The 19,382-nt window shown below is 31.5% G+C and overlaps 1 protein-coding gene across 3 annotated transcripts in view; it reads right to left on the bottom strand.

Moving 5' to 3' along the window:
- LOC106463645 (structural maintenance of chromosomes protein 4-like) overlaps positions 1–19,382 on the bottom strand; it is a 110,155-nt gene that overhangs the window by 7,578 nt on the left and 83,195 nt on the right. For all 3 annotated transcript variants that reach the window (XM_013923696.2, XM_022391189.1, XM_022391190.1), the window contains exons 17-24: positions 16,917–17,104; positions 16,295–16,530; positions 12,304–12,430; positions 4,655–4,706; positions 4,062–4,199; positions 3,711–3,855; positions 2,270–2,443; positions 1,077–1,256 (exon numbers count right to left, since the gene is read on the bottom strand). In XM_013923696.2, coding sequence (XP_013779150.1) covers positions 1,077–1,256; positions 2,270–2,443; positions 3,711–3,855; positions 4,062–4,199; positions 4,655–4,706; positions 12,304–12,430; positions 16,295–16,530; positions 16,917–17,104 — 1,240 coding nt within the window. The remainder of the gene's footprint in view (positions 1–1,076; positions 1,257–2,269; positions 2,444–3,710; positions 3,856–4,061; positions 4,200–4,654; positions 4,707–12,303; positions 12,431–16,294; positions 16,531–16,916; positions 17,105–19,382) is intronic.

Genomic DNA, 19,382 nt, shown 5'->3' with positions numbered 1-19,382 from the left:
AGTCTATTACACTTTATATGTGATCATTTGTGCTTACTCTTTTATCAAAAAGGATACTTAAAGCACACTAGTCTTTTACTGATTCTATCAATAACATTTACACTAGAAACACTGAAGGCTACAGAATGATTAGCATACTGATGAAATCTACCCCTATTAAATAGATTTATTTTAAAAACTAATCTGTTTTTTACATTTATAGTATGATTCATGAATTAAAACTTTTAGTATGAGACTATATATATATTTTTGTGACACAAATAGTGCTCTGGCATCACTGCATACGTTTAAAAGTTCATTAATACATCAAATATTAATTGCTAGAGCTAACAAATACTTATATATACATGTATGGATAAATTATATTGACTATAGTCCTGTAACATTTCACTATAATTAATATATTTAGTACAAACATATACCAAGTGCTTATAAAACATTGAACAAATAATTAAAATGCAAAGTTTCATTTTTTTTTAAACAATTAAGTTTATTAAAGCTATCAACAGCTTCCACTTCAAAACACTACAAGTTACAATGCACTTTTATGTCAAACATTCAATATATATAGTGTTCTTAAGTGGGAGCCGTTGACAGCTTTAATAAACTTAATTGTGTAATCACAAAACACATTTTAATTATGTACTCAATTGTAAAAATTACACAAGTGCCAATCATTCATGTTTATAAGATATTTTTTACATTCGTGACATGTACTAAACAGAAAATCATTTGGTTTGTTATAGAGAAATATTATATCCACTTTTCCTAACAATAAATATATTAATTTACAATAAAAAAAGTTCTTCAATTATCACCAGAGATCAACTGTGGAAATAATTTTATAATTGCTTTTCAGTAATCAGGAAAAATATGGTATTAAAATTACAGATGATGTTTCCATTTTTACAAATAAAAAAGCTGACAAAACAATTTATAGTTGTGGTGTAAAAAGAAAAAGAAAAATGTTCCTATTTTGTCTTCAGTAGTCCATCAATAGTTTTTATTTATACCCAGACATTTGGTTGTATTAAAAACAGGAGTTCAAATATAACACAACACATAGAAAGTCTTACTTTTTTCTTGTATTCTGCAATAGCAGCCATGTTAGGCTTCAAGTTTTGAAGTCGTTCTTCAAGAACTGTTATTTCATATTGAGATGTCTCAGTATCTACTTTCTCCAAGTTTTCAGGTGAGAGTGTACTAAGGGGTTCTGTAGTTTCACCATCAATTTCCTGAAGAGCCAACTTAGCAAGCTGTATCAAGTATACAAAATTGAACAGATTATGTTATTAGCATGGGTGGGCACAGGATCATGTCCGCTTTTCAGTAATTAAAGATGAAATGCACACAGTTTACAAACTAAATATTTTGTAAATAATTACAGAAATTTAAAATACACCTGAACATGTGTATTTTAGGATTGTAATAACTAGTGTTTGGTGTTTTTTATAAAAATAAATGGAAGACCAAGCAATGCAGAAAAAAATATGACCCAATCTGGAAGTACAGTAATTAACGTGTTTTGATATAGCAGTTTCAAATTTTTGGTGTTTGAAATGGTACTTATTGTTACGGCAATACACATTCATATATATATATTTTCTTTCTGATAACTTTTTCTTGGCCATGCATTATTTACATATTAGGTCGTCAAAAAATTATTGTCGCATCTTGGAACACATTTCATTACATTTTTCATCGAAACGTTGCAGATGTGCAGTTATGTTAAACTTACATTAAAGTTCTTCTTCATTACCCATTCAAGCTATCTTCAAGCATTATTAGTCTCAAAGTGGGTTCCTCTTCATCGAAAAAGGAGATAATTATTTAAAGCTCTGGATACAATTGTGGTAACCCACGGGGTAACATAAATGAATTTATCACTGTTGTATTGTGATAAAAGAGGAAAGAATAAATACTTCATTTTGTCAATTGGGTTCTAAAGTAATTGAACCAGTCTATGTGAACTTCTGATGAAAAAAAGAAAATTATTTATTAAAGTGTTAGATTCAACTGTGGTAAACAATAGTGTAACGAGTTTTTGTACATAGGTTTGACTTGTTTTGAATATATTATTTCAAAACAAGTGGATTGTGTGTTGTCTTTATTGTTGAAATTTATCCCCAACAAATCACAGACACCTACTACAACTGTGTTGTCTTTGCAAGCAATTACACACACACACACATACATACATACATACACCTCAAAGTGAAACCAGTATCTTGTATACAGAGAGAGAAGTTGTAAAAAGTGTACTTCATACCTGACTTTCCCAGTGCTTGATTTTATTGACATTATCTCGAACTTTAGCAGTACATTTATCCAACTCATTCTTGACTTCAATGTGGTCACTGTTTAGTTTATTTTCTTTTTCTTTAATTACATTGATTTCTTGCAACATTTCTTGAAGTTCTTTCTCAAGTTTCTCTTTTTCTTTCTACAAAATAAAAAAGTTTTAAAATATTTTGTGACAGAGAAATTTAATATCATTCCTTACAATGAAGGTTGTTATCAGAATTACACTTGCATATGCTTATTGTATGAGCAATTAAATATCTAAAGTTTTCTTTAAAAAATACATTTGGAAAGAGCAACCTGATTATTTCTGGCTAATAATATTATCCAAATTCATCCCAGTCTGAAAATTTTTCATTCATAGTTTCATAAATGAAACAAAAAAAAATAATTACAAAAACACAACCTCTAAAAACCAAGACAAACTTTTCTATGGTAGTTTAACTTTGAATAACTTTGATACAGTCCAAACATCTTGCCTTTGTTCACCTATAACCATATATAACCAAATGCCTATACTGCACATGAAAATCAAAATTAACACAGAGTACACAGTGCTGAGAAATCTTTACTTGTTGGTCATTTATTATGTCTTCTATAAATATAAACAAGCTACTTAACTTTCCACAGGAAAAAAAAGCTTTGATATAACAATAACTATATAATCTATATGCACCTTTCAATTGTCAAGTAAACTCCTGCACATCAAACTTCAAAATTTAAGTTAAAGATATAACTCTATTTCAAAAATCTGTTTACTCAAAATATTTCAGAATTGACATTTGAATATTATATATAATTTATTTAATACATTTCAGAAAATAGTTTTCAAAAAGTTCCAAATTTAATTTATCAATTTTTCTTTTAGAATTTTTTCATATTTATATTTGCCAAGAAATTACCATCCCATGTCTTGTTTCTAAATCATTTTCTTTATCTGTCAGTAGTTTTATTAACAAAGTATTTTGTTGACACCTAGATATTGTTTAAGTAAAGTTTGTACTAAGTTAAAAGTTAATAAAAATTGTCACTATGTTACAGAAAAAAAAAATCAAAATATATTAATGGCATTCCTCCAGTCCAGAAAGGGTTAAAAAATATTTCATGAATATGACAAAATATGTAATTAATAATGAAAAGTTTTTTATAAACTATATTTAACAATATTATCAGTCATTACAAAGTTCATTTTTGAAAATGATATTACATTACTAACTTCATATTTTTAGTTTGTGAAAGTAGATTTTTTTATTCAATTAGTTATAGTTTATAACAAAAGACTTTTTGATGATAAATGTTCTAAACTTCAGAGAAAAGCAAAGTTTATGGTATTTGTTTGTTACACTTTCAACTAGTTTGTTAGATCTTGTTTAAAGATTATTTTTAAAGAAGTTGTGGTAATGTCTTACGTCAGATGCATCCAAATCATCCATGACTTTCTGGGCCTTCACTTCCAGATTTTCTAGCTCTTTCTTCAACTTTTCCAAATCATCAGTATTTTCTACAGTTTCTTTCTCCAAACTTGTAACTTTCTCTTCTCCTTTTTTGATGTTTCTTAGGAAATTTAAAAAAGGTTTCATTTCAATCACAATATCACAGTTTAGGACCAGTTACTCACTACCTCTGACCAATACAGATTTTTATCCTGAACAAGTATCACAACAAACACTTGTTATGCTATATCCAGATAATCCTTCTTTTTATAAGCAAAGAAAGGAGCTAAGGAGTAAATCTAATTACATAATTTAAATCAGACTAACCGGATAGCTGTTTTCACTGCAACATTAGCTTTTGTTATGGCTGAAGACACACCATCAACCTGATTACTGAGAGAGTCTACTTTCTTCTGTGATTCACCTATCTTCCCTTCAGTTATTTCAAGTATTTGATTGTGTATTCTGCAACATAATGAGTCATTTAATTTGTAAAATTCTGTTTTATCATGATGCAGTAATAGTGTCCCTATTTAGATGTTTAAACATGTGTAAAAAACTGTTTGGCTAATACAAGTATTCACAAGAAAGTATAATCACTTAAAATTGACAAAAATATTGACCAGAGGTTATAATGATTATTACAAATTTGTTTGATAAAGCACCATTGCAATGTCTTCGTTGATGATTAAGTGCAAGAAGATAAAAAAAGTGAACTAAAAAAGTACAGAAAACTGTTATTTTTTTACCATAGATAAATGCAAAGTGTTTAATAAAAAGCATTCTTACAACATGGTAAAAATCATTATTTAAATAGCTTATTATTACATATTAGTTTGGATATAAACCAGTAAGAATTATTTTAAATATTGCAATATATTAAAAGAATTACAAAATACAAAACTGTAGTGAAAACTTACTTTTGAACTTTTTCTTCAACCAGGGATGCAGCATTTGCTGATTTCTTGTATCCTGGCAATAGGAAAAATATTTTTTTGTTTCTAACAGAGTGAAAATAAAGGAGTCTATAAACTTTTGAAATTGTTTCTATTTTGGAGAATTTCGGCATAGAGAAGCCAAACACCTGGTTATTAGGTTATCCGTTTTTGGATAGTGTTATTATCGCAAAAACACTGTTCAATGTTAATAACATACTATTAGTTAACCCTCTATATACAGGTAGGTCAAAGTACATATGTCAACTATTTTCAGAGTTACATTTCAAATTTAATTAAACTACTTTAATATGAACATATATAAATAAATTTGGCATCAAAACATAGTTAATAAATCAAATTATATTATTATATAAGTTTTTATTTCAGAATTTTAACAGTGCTTCCATGGGCCAGGCATCCAGGAACGATGTCTATTCAATTCAGCAGTTCTTTGGTATCAAATCCAAAGCGACATCAAACTTTCTAAATTATGAAGCTCAATGGAAGGCATAAAGTTTCAGTGCTCTTGACAAGAACAATCGATTGCTTGCATTCTGCATGACTGTATTAAGGATTCTATGTACTATGTTACTCCCAGGAGATCCAGATGGTCTTATGAATGCGATTGGAATTGAAATTTGTAAGATATCTGATGATACAAAACTATTCTCATCTGCCAACAAAGTTCAACAAGCTCTGCCAGAGAAATGTATTCGGAGAAAAGTTATACTTGCACTGCTATATCAGTCGATGACAATCAATGAAATGAAAGAGATTGAAGATGGGATAAAAAGCTTTTGAAACAGCCAAAACGGCACTTTTGTTAATTGAAGTCTGGGTTTTATCTAGAACCTACAATATGATCTGTATAACATTACTGTAAGCGAGTTCATCTTGAGCCCAATCAATGTGAAAGCTTTATCTTGGGGGACAAAAAAAAGGTTGAAGTGGATGGTAAAACAATGATTTCCCTCGCTTTACTCATCAGAAAATAGCAGAGTACATTTATCGTGACTATTTGGAACAGTTACCGAATGCAGCAGATAGGATATCACATGGCTCTTTCACAAAAGTAGTTTCTGCATTGACATCATTCAATCAGAAGGGTCAAAAGGCTGTTGACTGTGCTGCTGGTTTATTGTTATATGACAATATTGGTGTTTTGGAACACATTGTCAGTCGAATCCAAGTGAAGGCTGTAAAGCAAATATCCTGCAAGATGCTGACAAGGCTTGAACATTTCTTAAAGTATGATTTTGATGCTCACATTGCAAGTGATTGTGCAGCCAGTCACAACATCTGATAAGCGCTTGGCTGTGCAGCTTCTGAAGCAGGTGCTGCTATTGTCAGTAGTTGTTAAAAATGTCAGGTGCTGTTTTGTACGATTCATTATTTGCTGAAGTATGCACCTTCAGACTGTTATGGACTGCTGAAGAATTGTGCACACAAATTCAAGTTGTTTTTGGCTCATCATATTCGAGTGGAGAATCAATGTCAGAGGATTCAATCAATTCATGATAACCTTGTACCTGATGAAGCGCTTATTGTCATGGACTACAAAATGAAGTACGAACACGAGTATTTCTGTGAGAAAACATTACGGAAAGAAAGGGCTGAGTTGGCATGGAACCATGGTGTATACTCGCCCCGTTGTAGATGGTTCAGATAGATCTTTCAGGATTTCATATTACGATGATATTTCCAGTGATGATTCACAGCAGGATTGGATCGTTGTCTTCTCACCGTTCAAAGTTGGTTTGATGCAAATGAAAAAGGATCATCCAAACATTCACAAACTGTACGTTCTATCGGACAATGCAAAGATAGTACAATGGATCGCTAATATTTGGAATGTTTCTGATAGCTTACCACCATAGTTTTGAAATGCAATTGTTTGTGTATATAGACACACAAGACAGAAAAGGATGCAGTAATGTGCATTTTGATATTGCAATGCATCATATCTTGAAATATGTCAATATGGAGAACAATGTAATCTCTCCAAGTGCTCTCCATGTATAGTGCTTCAGAAGAATGGTGGACCAGCAAATACTGTGGTATCTTTGTTCACACTTGAACGTGAGAAAGTGTCGAGCTTCAGGTTGAAAACAAAGAAGCTTTCTCGATACAATGAGTTGGTGTTTGATGCAGCTAGATTTCATATTTAAAAGTATTCTGGCATGAACTCTTTCACAGTTGATTTGATGGACCCATTTCACCCAGTGTCATCTGTAGATAATCAAGAAAACGGTGCTCAAGATGAAAATGCGAAAGACGAAAACTCAGATGGTGAAAGTGATGTTATTGATGAACAAAACAAACCAGAGCCGATGAATGATAGCAATCATTGTGAGCTACAAAGACCTGTGACAAAACGTACATTCACAACACATGCATTGAGGTACATACAACACAACCGCAAAACACAACAATCTCCACTGGAAGCAATGAATGAATTTGTTGAAAAAGACAATGAATGTGGTGTACGCCAGCACACATTTCAAACGGTGAGGAAAAAAAGATCAAAATATGTCATGGTGGTAGAGCAAAGAATGATTTACTCACAGTGTCGTTGAAATATGTAAAGGATCTCATTGATCAAGGTCATGTGGATTTCACTGATACTATGAAACGAGATGAAATAGCATCATCAGCAAATGATTCTGACTTGGATTACGATGACAACGATTTCATCCCCAAAACAATCTCCCGTGGTTGGGCAAAGCAACCTGCATATAGTCTTGTCAATGGATCGAAATACATTGACAATTTCAAAGATAATATTGACAAGATGTTTATGAGAAGCATTAATGACAAGCGTAACAAAATGAGACTAAGAAGAATGCTTGAAGAGCAAATAACCCCGGTCGACTGGATTTGCCAAGTGATACTGAGATTTGAACATGAATTACATTTTTGAGAGCAAAGTACAAGAAGCATGGTATATTGCAGTTGAAACCCATAGATATTCAAAAGCCATATCAATGATCATTACTGAAATTGTTGCAGCATCCAATTACTCAGCTGCACCTGCTCAGAGTCTTGTGGAGTTCAAGAAGAATAGTAACATTGATCAAGGTGATGAGAATTATCCCACTGATGCCAAGATCAAGGCCTTCATATCTACACTGAAAACAGAGAACAAGAACGTGAACATATAGCCAAGAACACAATAAACTACGCTTGATCTTAACCAAGAGGCTGAGAAGGTAAGTCAACAACACAGCATCACAGGTACATCTTCTAAGGTGAATGTCCACCAAAAAAACTAAGTTTACTACTGCATACTATGGGAGTCAAAAACTTGCGATAGCATCACTATATCTACAAATTTTTTGTAAAACTTTATGTGGAATTTTAGTTCAACCTGAAAAAGCTAAAAATAGGTTTTAGCTCCTTCCATAATGATGTTATATATTAAGATCTGCCATAGAGCCCAAATCCTGGGTGCCTGGCCCGTGGAAGCACTGTTAAAAATAAATATTTAAATAAATTCCCAATCACCCTTGTATGTGCATTGTGATATTGTTTGCTAAGCCTTACCCATTTTCTATTTTTTTCATCATCTCTCTCTAATGTCCTGAGTTTAATTTAAATTACTCATTACAGATTTTACTAACCCATAGTCTCTTTTTAATAGCCTTCAATTTTCTTTGTTTACTGAGATATGCGGTGCCTTGCAAAAGTATTCACCCCATTTTGATGAAATACAAATAATGTAAACAATTTTTCTAATGAACTTGTTTTTATTCAAAACTCTAATGAACAAACTTATCATTATATGTGAAGGAGGTTGAATGTCAGCAAAGCGTGCAAAGAAAATATATAAATTGAAATTTGCTGATTGCATAAGTATTCACTCCCCTAAGTCAGTATTTGGTGGAAGCACCTTCGGCAGTAATTACTGCTGTGAGTCTTTTTCGATAGGTCTCTACCAGCTTTGCACAATGGGATGGTGTAATTTTTGCCTATTCTTCCTAACAAGATTGTTCCAATTCTGACAAGTTCATTGGGGATCATTGATGGACTGCAATCATCAAGTCTCGCCATACATTTTACACTGGATTCAAGTCAGGACTTTGACTGGGCCACTCCAGGACATTCACTTTCTTCTTTCGAAACCACTCTAGTGTGGTTTTGGCCTTGTGATTCAGATCACTGTCCTGCTGAAATGTGAATTTTCGATCCAGCTTTAGATACTTGGCTGACTCATGTAGGTTTTCTTCTAGGATTTGTCTGTTCTTTGCACCATCCATCTTTCCCTCAACCCTGTCAAGCTTCCCAGTCCCTGCTGATGAAATGCATCCCCATAACATGATGCTGCTACCACCGTACTTAACAGTTGGAATGGTGTTGACTGATTAATGTGCTGTGTTGGGCTTGCACCAGATGTAGCACTTTGAATTTTGACCAAAATGCTCAATTTTTGCCTCGTCTGACCACAAAACCTGCCACCTGTTTGTAGTATCATTTACATGCTTTGTTGCAAACTCCATACGAGACTTAAGATGATTCTAGTTCAGTAATGGCTAATTTCATGCCAATCGCCCATACAGGCCAGTTTTGTATAGGGGCCGGGATATTGTCGACATATGAACACTGACTCCCATCTCAGACATGGAACTTTGCAAACTTTTCAAAGTCACTGTTGGCTTCACAGTGGCATCCCTAACCAGTTTCCTGCTTACCTGGCTGCTTAGTTTGGAAGGGCAGCCTTATCTCGGTAGTGACTGGGTGGTATGAAACACATTCCATTTCTTAATGATGGAATTCACTGTATTCAAAGGGATAATCAGTGACTTTGAAATGTTCTTGTAATCTTCTCCTGATCTCCGCTTCTCTACTATTTTATCCCTGACTCATTTGGAAAGCTCCTTGGTCGTCATTGGTTTGTCATATCACAATACGAGTTGTGGCTTGAACAGATGCATTTAGTCTGAAGTCAAGTTAAACCACTTTGTTTACACACAGACAGAGATCACTACACTAATTTTGTGACCTTTCAAACTAATATTCTGCACCTGAACTGATTTAAGGTTGCCATAGCAAAGGGGTTGAATACCTATGTAACTGAGAATATTCTAATTTTATTTGAAAATCTAACTTACGTAATATCAGAGCTTTCTTAATTTGGAGTAGATTGTGTAGATTCTAAATATAAAGTTGCATTTGAAAGTTTCATTACTGCAAGCTCAGATGACAACAATATCTTTGGAAACTTTGCTGGGGGGTGAATATTTGTGCAAGTTGCTGCTGTATGTCATATAGCAACCATATAAAAGTAACATATGAGAAACTGTCACACTATTCATTCAATTACAAGTCATTCCCTAAGAAAACTGTGTAATGAAATTGTAACCGATACATAACCTTGCAAAGAAAGCTTTCTTTAACCCTCCAATTCCTGTGAAAACTAGATAGCCAATGACTGATTGTAGGATTTATCTAGAAAAATAATTCTGTATTGTTTCTCACCTACAAACCTCCTGTTAACCCTACAATTACAGATACCCCTGTACTACGCATGTCACAAGATTTTACCTTGTTACATTCAAAATTTAATTAAGCAATCTTACTATCAATGTATACAATAAAATTAGCATTAACATTTACATTACAGTCCAAAGTTTTATATGATCTAAGATATAATTCCTTTATTTCAAAAGAAACCTTCAAGAAAAAATCTTTAACTTCAGTTTGACACACAACTTCAGTTAGTTATGCACAAAGTTTTAATAATTGGCCTTAATAAGTTGAGAAGGCCTTGAATATACTAAAGCTTTTGTATATAGGAAGAATCTAGGTTAATTACTTTGTTCACACATTTTCCTTTCAAGTTTGTTAGTGGATGTTGGGAGAAAATAGAAATAAATTTCTTAGAACTTTTGACAGATGCCACATTCACTCTCTATGCATACTGTTGATATTTCTCAGCCAATTATACTTAGTTAAGTTAAATGTTTGTAACCAACAGAAAGCCACATTTTGAAATACTATTTCCCAACAGTCATTTTAAAATTGGAATGAAGAGTTCCATAAAAAACATGTCAAATGCTCTTAGCATTGTTCCTGCTTGTGATCTCTGTAGCACTTTAGCATTATTTCTCACCTATAATTGTTACAGATAGACAATTAAATTTCATTCAGGTTTTAGTTTTATATTTTAGTTAATCATATGTTAGTTATGTTTTAAAATACATATTAGAAAGGTTTAATAATCTTTTAAAATATAAGCCAAACTGCCTTGTTTTATCAGGCTTAGTGTAGTAGGCAAATGTCCCAATGTTCTGACAACAACTAAAATCTCGTTGCTGAGGACACCCGGAGAACACCTATTGACATGTGTTACGATATGTAATAATGCTAAAGGATACAAAAGGAACATAAAACATCAAAAATAAACTTTTTAAGTCAACAATAATGTGGTTATATAAGAGGGCAACAAATAAGATAAAAGTGGGTGCATCTGAAAACAAGAATAAAGTATAAACATGTTTAACCCAAAAACATTAATTATAGAACCTTAGGCACCAGCTTGTGAAGAGCTCTGTGGAGGGGGGAAGAAAATGGAGGGAAGATTCTTTAACTTTCTTTATCCATATTATAAATTACCAACTTGAATGTGTCTAAATGAAAACATATCAATATAGTTTTAATTCACACAGTAACATATTATGCTTTCATAAATGCAAAATTACCACATTAAAATAAAAAAAAGGTCAGCACAATTATAATCTGCACCATCATTCATATTATGTTGAAAAGATCTGAAGACCACTGAAAATAACCCAGCTTCAAATAGAATAACACCTGAAGATAAAGGTGTTTTGTTTATATATCGTGCAAGTCCTGTGAGAAACATTATGTTGGTGAAACCATAATGTGTTGATACAAAAGTTTCTGAACATAAAAAAAAATTATACATGGAAGCACAAACAATGCCATTTTTTCTTCATATAACAGTTTATAAGATCAAATCTATAGAAAATCAGCAATAATTTTATACAAAATGGATAACTACATCAAAAGTTATTTAATCAAAAGCCTGCCAAAGATACTTTATGTGAAATGGTCTTCTGACCATCTGTGTCTTTGAGGGGATTCAAAGTTCTGGAATCATTTAAACATTTGACCAGTTTTCCAGAAGACAATACGAAACTGAAGAAAACACATGAAGGAGGCAAAACTAGTTTTTCTAGTATCAAGTCTTGAAATAGTTTGTTCCATTTACTGTGGTTCTTCATTAACTGTGCTGTCATTCAAATCATATCACCACACTATGCATGTTATTCACAGAAGTTGTTGGGATTGGAATGATACAACAGCTATTAGATCAGTACAGTAGCATATTACATGAAAATATTATAGGATTTATTCTGGAGGGGGCTTTATTTTTAAATATTACTTGGTGATCTACAGTGAAACTACCCAATTTGAAATGGACCCACTGATAAAAATGTATTAAAAATTCTGTCTACAGCTTTTACTACCATAAATGTATTAAAAATTCTGTCTACAGCTTTTACTACCATAAATGTATTAAAAATTCTGTCTACAGCTTTTACTACCATAAATGTATTAAAAATTCTGTCTACAGCTTTTACTAATCATAAATGTTCAAAAACATTTACCACTTGTAGCCTCTACCACAACCTTCTCCAGTTTCTTCATCTGATTTTTATCTGGGGCAGAGGTTTTAACACGCTCTTGCTGTTCTTTTTCCTGCTGGGTAAGTGAACGTTCCTGGGTTGAGAGTGCCTATGTTAGAAAAATAATTAAACATAACTTTCATAAGGATGATTTAAATTACAGAGCCACAAAAAACAAATTATCCTGAAATCTTTAGTAATGTCTTAACCTATTGTATTTAAGTTTGCTGCTAATTAATCATAGAATATTTGATTTATATGCAATCTGTAATTTATCAAGGGTTTCTTAACTAACTATTAGTACTTAATGTACCTTCTTGTGGGCTTTAAAGTAATCCCTATGCATTCAAAGCAGAAGTTCAATGAAACTTCTTTAAGTTGAAGAAAAAAGTTCAAAAACAAAGGAAAAAAAGAACATTTAAAAGACACGCGATAATAAACATCATCAATTTACAAATATTACACGTAATGTGATGATATAACCACAACTGCATCAAAATTATCTATAACTCTTAACTTCGTAGCAATAAGTAAAAGGTGGTAAAAGTTCTAGTGACATTATTATACTAGTCATAATGCTGCTAAAAAAACTATTTAGAAAAAAAAGCCATAAGTTACAGTTTACAATATTTAATTTTTTTTATTTTTCTACAAATAAAATATTCATAGTGCCCTTACAGTTGTAGTGGTTTGATATATGTAATTATGTATGGGAAAGTATGAAGCCTGCTTCTAACATTAACTACAGTATTCTGAAACATATTAGGCAAATATGACATGTACCACTGCAGAAAACACAATTTACATTAAAGAGTTTGGCTTTTACATAAAAAGTAGGAGTTACACATTAAAGGTGCGTTTTACTACTTAGTAAAATCTTGTGCTGAAAATAAAAAGTATCAAAATTTCCAGCCACTTACACCAACAAATTTAGTCTCTATGCAATGAAAACAAGTACAAATACAAATTACTTGAATGTACTGAAACTTATTGATAGGGTAAATAATCTCAAAATTAAACGTTCAGGAAAAATATAGAAATCAAACCCCTTTTATCATGTTTTCATTAATAAAACCAGCCAAGTATTGTAACACCATCATTACTGAAATAGATTTTTTAAAATTACTTATCTTATCTTCAACATATTTTTTGTTCAGGACTCACTACAAGTTCATTATCCCTCTCACTACTAACAAGTCAAAGAGTGCCTACATACATTTTAGTTATTTTCAAAACTTATTTAAACAACTTTATTATCAATGTATATCAATCAAATTCACAATCAAAACATAGTTTATAATTTAAATTTGAATACTATATATGTTTTAGTTTCTTAATTTGAAAGAAAATATCAAAAACAAAATGTTAAATATCCTTTTTTTGTGTGTCACATGTCGTCTTGTCTTACTGGTCAGTTTATATAGTATTACACCAACCTTACAATGTCTGTAGTGGTTAGTGATTTAGAAACTAAAATTTTGAGATTTGACAAGCTAGAATATAAAATAAGAACCTCCAAACTTCTTGATTTGCTTAGATACCAATATATTTAACAAACCCACCAGAGTTAGCGGTTAGTGATTTAGAAACTAAAATTTTGAAATTGACAAGCTAGAATATAAAATAAGAACCTCCAAACTTCTTGATTTGCTTAGATACCAATATATTTAACAAACCCACCAGAGTTAGCGGTTAGTGATTTAGAAACTAAAATTTTGAAATTGACAAGCTAGAATATAAAATAAGAACCTCCAAACTTCTTGATTTGCTGAGATACCAATATATTTAGCAAACCCACCAGAGTTGGTGGATAGTGATTTAGAAACTAAAATTTTGAGATTGACAAGCTAGAATATAAAATAAGAACCTCCAAACTTCTTGATTTGCTTAGATACCAATATATTTAGCAAAGCCGCCAGAGTAGCCCCTCCCACTACTTCATTCTTTTGAAACCTCTTGTTTATTCATGCCTACTTCTCTTAAGTGCATATTTATAACCAACAGAAAGAGCACATTCCAAGTTAGGTAAATCTGACAGTCTATTGTAATTGGGTTAAATGGGAAAGTTACAGTTTTACTAGAAATGTTTTACTTAGTCTGTTGACTAAGTCATTGCTCTAAACAGAAATAGATTTTTTTTAACCCACATATAGCTTAGATAGAAAGTGAGATAAATTAGCAATTTTATACATAACAGTATAGTAATTTCATAAATATTGGTTTTCTTTGAAATATACAAAAAATAATGTCTTCCCCTTTAGTTGAGATAATACATGAAGCTTACAGCGAGGCTTAGCAAGTAAGACATGTGAACACAAATCAATTTTGTAACATCATAAGTACTAAAAATCACTATTTTTCTATATATATATTAATTTATCTGTTTACAAGCTGAGGTACCCGTCCTTTATCTGGGTTACAAACTTAAAAAATGTGGGGGTGGATGCTATGGTAAATAACACAAAAATACTAACTTTCACACAATTTATTTATAACATATTATTATAGTATTCATGATTACCTCACCTAAAGTTTTGTATAAGTTTTAAGGAACTCAATATCTATGTACTTAAAATATGGAATACACTGTGCGATGGTTAGGGTGACTTTGTAGGAAGAGGTAGCAGCCAAAGTAGTGACAGTAGGTGTGCTTTCTGTTACCAGCTCTTAATGTCCTTCCACAGTGTTTCATGTGATTAATTAATTGATGGTCATTGGCTGCAGGAGTGTCTTGCATACCAAAGTTGAAAGGTCATGGGTCAAAGTAGGATGTGGGTATAACTCGAGAAACAGCTATTCATATCAGCCTTATTGTGGCTGTTTGAGTCAAAAATTCACCTGAGTTTATGTATTATTGCAATAATGGTGGCCATTTTTTTCATTGTATTCATCCATAGAGAGTACTAGTGCACTCTCCTAGATATACAAGACATTTGTGTGCCCTCCCCCACACTGTATGTGTTTTGTTATAGAAAATTTAATAAAGTTTTTTCTCTTTGGTGTAAGAACATGGCACCATCTATAAATGTAGTTAAAGTTAACTTACCTCAAAGATAATAAATGCACAATAACACCAATAATGGGGGATGGAGAGCGTTGTGAACCCCCCATTAACATGCCCCTTGTTCCAAACTATCATCCTACATAGTTTGGTTGAGATTGGCACAGCAACCCAGGAGCAATTATATAATGGACAAACAGACAGACACAGATTTCTGTGCTTTATATAAACATATATACACATACATACATACAAACACACACACACACATACATACATACATATATATATACATACATAGGTTCATTCGCACTAAGTTACTTTGTACACCTATACTGCTAAATTCTGACCACCCATGGAGGATAACTAACATACTAACATCCAAATACCTACAAAGTTTATTGGATTGGCCTGGACTTGGTACACAGCCATATAATAAACATTTTCCCACATTTTTATTACTTTAGACAATTCTTGTTGTAACCATTGCACTGTAAACAAGCCAATAAATCCTCTCCTACTGCGTTCTTGGAGCTGAAATTATGATAAACTCTGTGGGAATCTCATTATTGTGTCACCCATGCTTGTTTACTATCAATGGTGTCATATTATGGTCCCATGCTTGTTTTGCTATCAATGGTATTATATTACAGTGTCACATTAACATTGAAACATTTTATGAAGATACACAAAATATGTTAAAATTTATAGCATGGAAATTGATAGTTACATTGGGGTGGTTGGTGTAATCTACCAAGGTGGTAATGAAAGGGTTAATATGGGTATTTGCTTCTGTTACTACAATACTATTTTTCAGTTTCTGTTTTTCTTAATAATTATACAATGCTAAAATTTCATTTTGAGTAACATTACTTTTGTGACTTACAATTTCATCTTCAGTATGTTTCTGTTTGGGATAAAATAGTAAAAAAAAAGAGTTTTATTTAATTATTATACTTGAGTCATTCTTACCTCTACCTCCAGTCTATGCTTTTGTTCAGAATGGCGTAATGCAACAAGTTCTTTGTTTAGTTGTTCCATCTTCTCTTCCAGCATTATCTTCCTTTCCTTAAGATCTTCAGTTATCTTTCTCATCTCTTCTAGTTTAGTAATCATAGCTGTAAGTTCATCAGGAGTAATGTCTGAATTGACAGCAGCAGTTCCCATTCTTCCAGAAGCAGCTTTTCCACCACCACCACTCATGGTTCCTATTATTAAAAAATTTGTTAAGCTTTCAAATCTTTACACAACTAGACAATTGAATTTAGCTAAACACAAATTAAATAACTAAAAAAAAGCAGCTAGAGGGAGCTATACTTTAGTCCAATAGTAATAATTCAACAATATATTTTACTACTGGAATGTGGCAAATATTAGAATATATTAGTTGAGATATTTATAGCAGATGCTATAAATATCTTCTCGTTTTGGTTGTTAAGCTTTACATAATCATATATCTGAATCTTTTATCACATTAAATAATCAAACATAAAATTTAGTACATTAACTGCAAAAATTAAGAATGATATTTTCTTATACTGTACACATGAATAGTGCTTAGTAATACAATTTAAAATTTAGTGTTCACACTAACCTGATAAATCAATGAGTTCTCCTTTTAATGTCACTACTCTGTGTCTTTTCTTTCCTTGCAGACCAATACGAGTTGCCTGTTCTAAGTTGTTTGCAACCAGTGTATCACGTAAAGCAAAATAAAAAGCAGGCAAAACTCGGGTGTCTTTCACTTCAATCAAATCAAAAAGTCTAGGAACATTCTCAGGACTAGGGTATACAAAATTAGTTATTAAAAATACTTAACAAATATGTCTACCAGCTTTTTGTACCTGTAAATACAGAAAATGTGTTTTAAAGCAAGACTCAATACAACCTTGGAAAACACCTGTTCTGTTTTTTAAGCATCTCATATGCATTTTGTAATTTCCCCACATCAACTTGTCCAGAATCATTTTACTAATAATATACTCCAGTACTAAAGTTAAACAATAATACATAAATGTTTAAGCTACCACTACTACTATCAATACCATCATAATCATTTCCTCCTCTTTGGCTGCCTTCTTTCGACTTTAGTCTAACACCGCATCAAAGTTAATCAAAATTTCATCACAAGTTTCAAGAAATAGGAATCATAAAAACTTTACTGGCTATTGCAAAAACTAATTGTAGTTCAAAAGATGAGCTGGATAAGGGAGTACATTACCTGGAAAATGTATTGGTGAAAAGGAATGATTATCCTATTAATGTGGTTAGAAAACACTTAAGACTGATAGGTTGACATAAGAAAAAAAAAGTCATTCAGATGATTTAGTTTATTGTGTAATTCCTTATGTACACGGTCTATCAAATATGATAAAAAGGCTTGGGAAAGAAACAGAAAGGATGTATAAACTTCCAATGCAGGAAAAAAAGTTTAATATAATGTAGAAAAAAGAAAAGAAAAAAGGAATTCAAACAACTACTATTGAGAAAGAAGTAGTTTACAGTGTAGAATGTATGGACTGTAATAATATGGGGAAGATTGGTAGAAATTTAAGTACTAGAATAGTGGAACATGGACATGCTCCATCACTTGTCTACTAACATTTAAGTGAAAATAAAATTTTTTAAATTATTTGTTGAGAACCTAATATTAATAAACATAAAATAAAATAAGCCATTTTAATAAAGGAATACAAACCTTTAATAAATAAAACACAAGGAATATGTTTATATTATTATTACACCAATTGGGTGTATTTAACTGTTGTGGTTAGTTGTGATAAGTACCTGATGATGCCATGTTAACAGTGGTGAAGCATTTTTTTTAAATGATATATTTTTTCTATCCCATTTTAGCTATTTTCTGAATTTTTAAACATCTATATAGAAGTTTCAAGTGTTCTGGGAAGCATTTAAGGCATTTCTGGGATGTTGGGAAACAGGCTATGTCAAGCCCTGTAAAAGATACAAAACTTTTATCCTATACCAACAGTTTTATATTTTATTCAGTTTGTTAATGTAGTTTAAGCTTTTCCATACAGGTTCCATACCACTTCAATCCATTTGACAAATGTGCATGTCAAAATTCATTAACTCTCTCAACACAGACTCGGTTGATTTGACAGACCACGTGACCTCTTTGCACTTGTTTAAAGTCTTTATAGTTTTGATACTACTAACTTTTAATATAGTATGTATAATTTCACAAAATTTGGCAGACTTTCAGTAAACATTATAGGTTTTTGACGTACAAAAATAATATTTTTCTAGTCAAATATTTTAAATAAACTAAAAAAAAAGATTTGTCCATGAATATAAAGAGTATTCGTTTTGCGTAGTCCGTGAGTAAAGTGATTTTCATGTTAAAATTTAAAATATTTTTATTCATCTCAAAAATCTCAAATTTCATTTGCATAATCTCTAAAACTTTCTAAATACATTTCAAATGTTTGTTTTCAGTAAAACTTTACATTTCATCTGTTATTTTCTCTACCCTAGCTCTATACACGGTTGGTCAAAAAATACAAAAAATAAATCTAAATTACCCTTATTTTCCTTCTAGAATAACTCTAAATTGTAATATGAAACTAAATCCGTTTATCATAAGTAGCTTTAAACTCGTAACAGTATACATTTATTTATACTAAATTTTATTTTTTTATTGCCCTTTGAACCATGTCCAACTACTATTTTTACCATTATAAGTTGTAAATCACTTGAGGAACATGGAGCTTCGATTATGTAGTTGTATTACATTACCCACAAGCTGCTCACGTGCGTGTCTTGTAAAACATTTTTATTATACTATTATTTATTTTACCTAATCTAACTCAGAGATATTTTTACTTATTAGTTACTTTTATAATAAAAAATAAACATGAAAAACAAGAAATAAAGTACTTACCCGGGTCTTAATGGTAGTAATGCACTAAATAATTTTTATTTAATTAACTCTTTCAATATGAGGTCGGTCATAACCTCATATTGTGCTTGTTATAGTTTTCATGCTATAACTTTTAAATTAGTAAGTGAATGTTAATGAAATTTGGCAGATTATAAG

The sequence above is a fragment of the Limulus polyphemus genome, unplaced genomic scaffold, assembly GCF_000517525.1.
Source record: "Limulus polyphemus unplaced genomic scaffold, Limulus_polyphemus-2.1.2 Scaffold1452, whole genome shotgun sequence".
Taxonomy (NCBI): Eukaryota; Metazoa; Arthropoda; class Merostomata; order Xiphosura; family Limulidae; genus Limulus; species Limulus polyphemus.
This window is presented reverse-complemented; position numbering and strand designations above follow the sequence as displayed.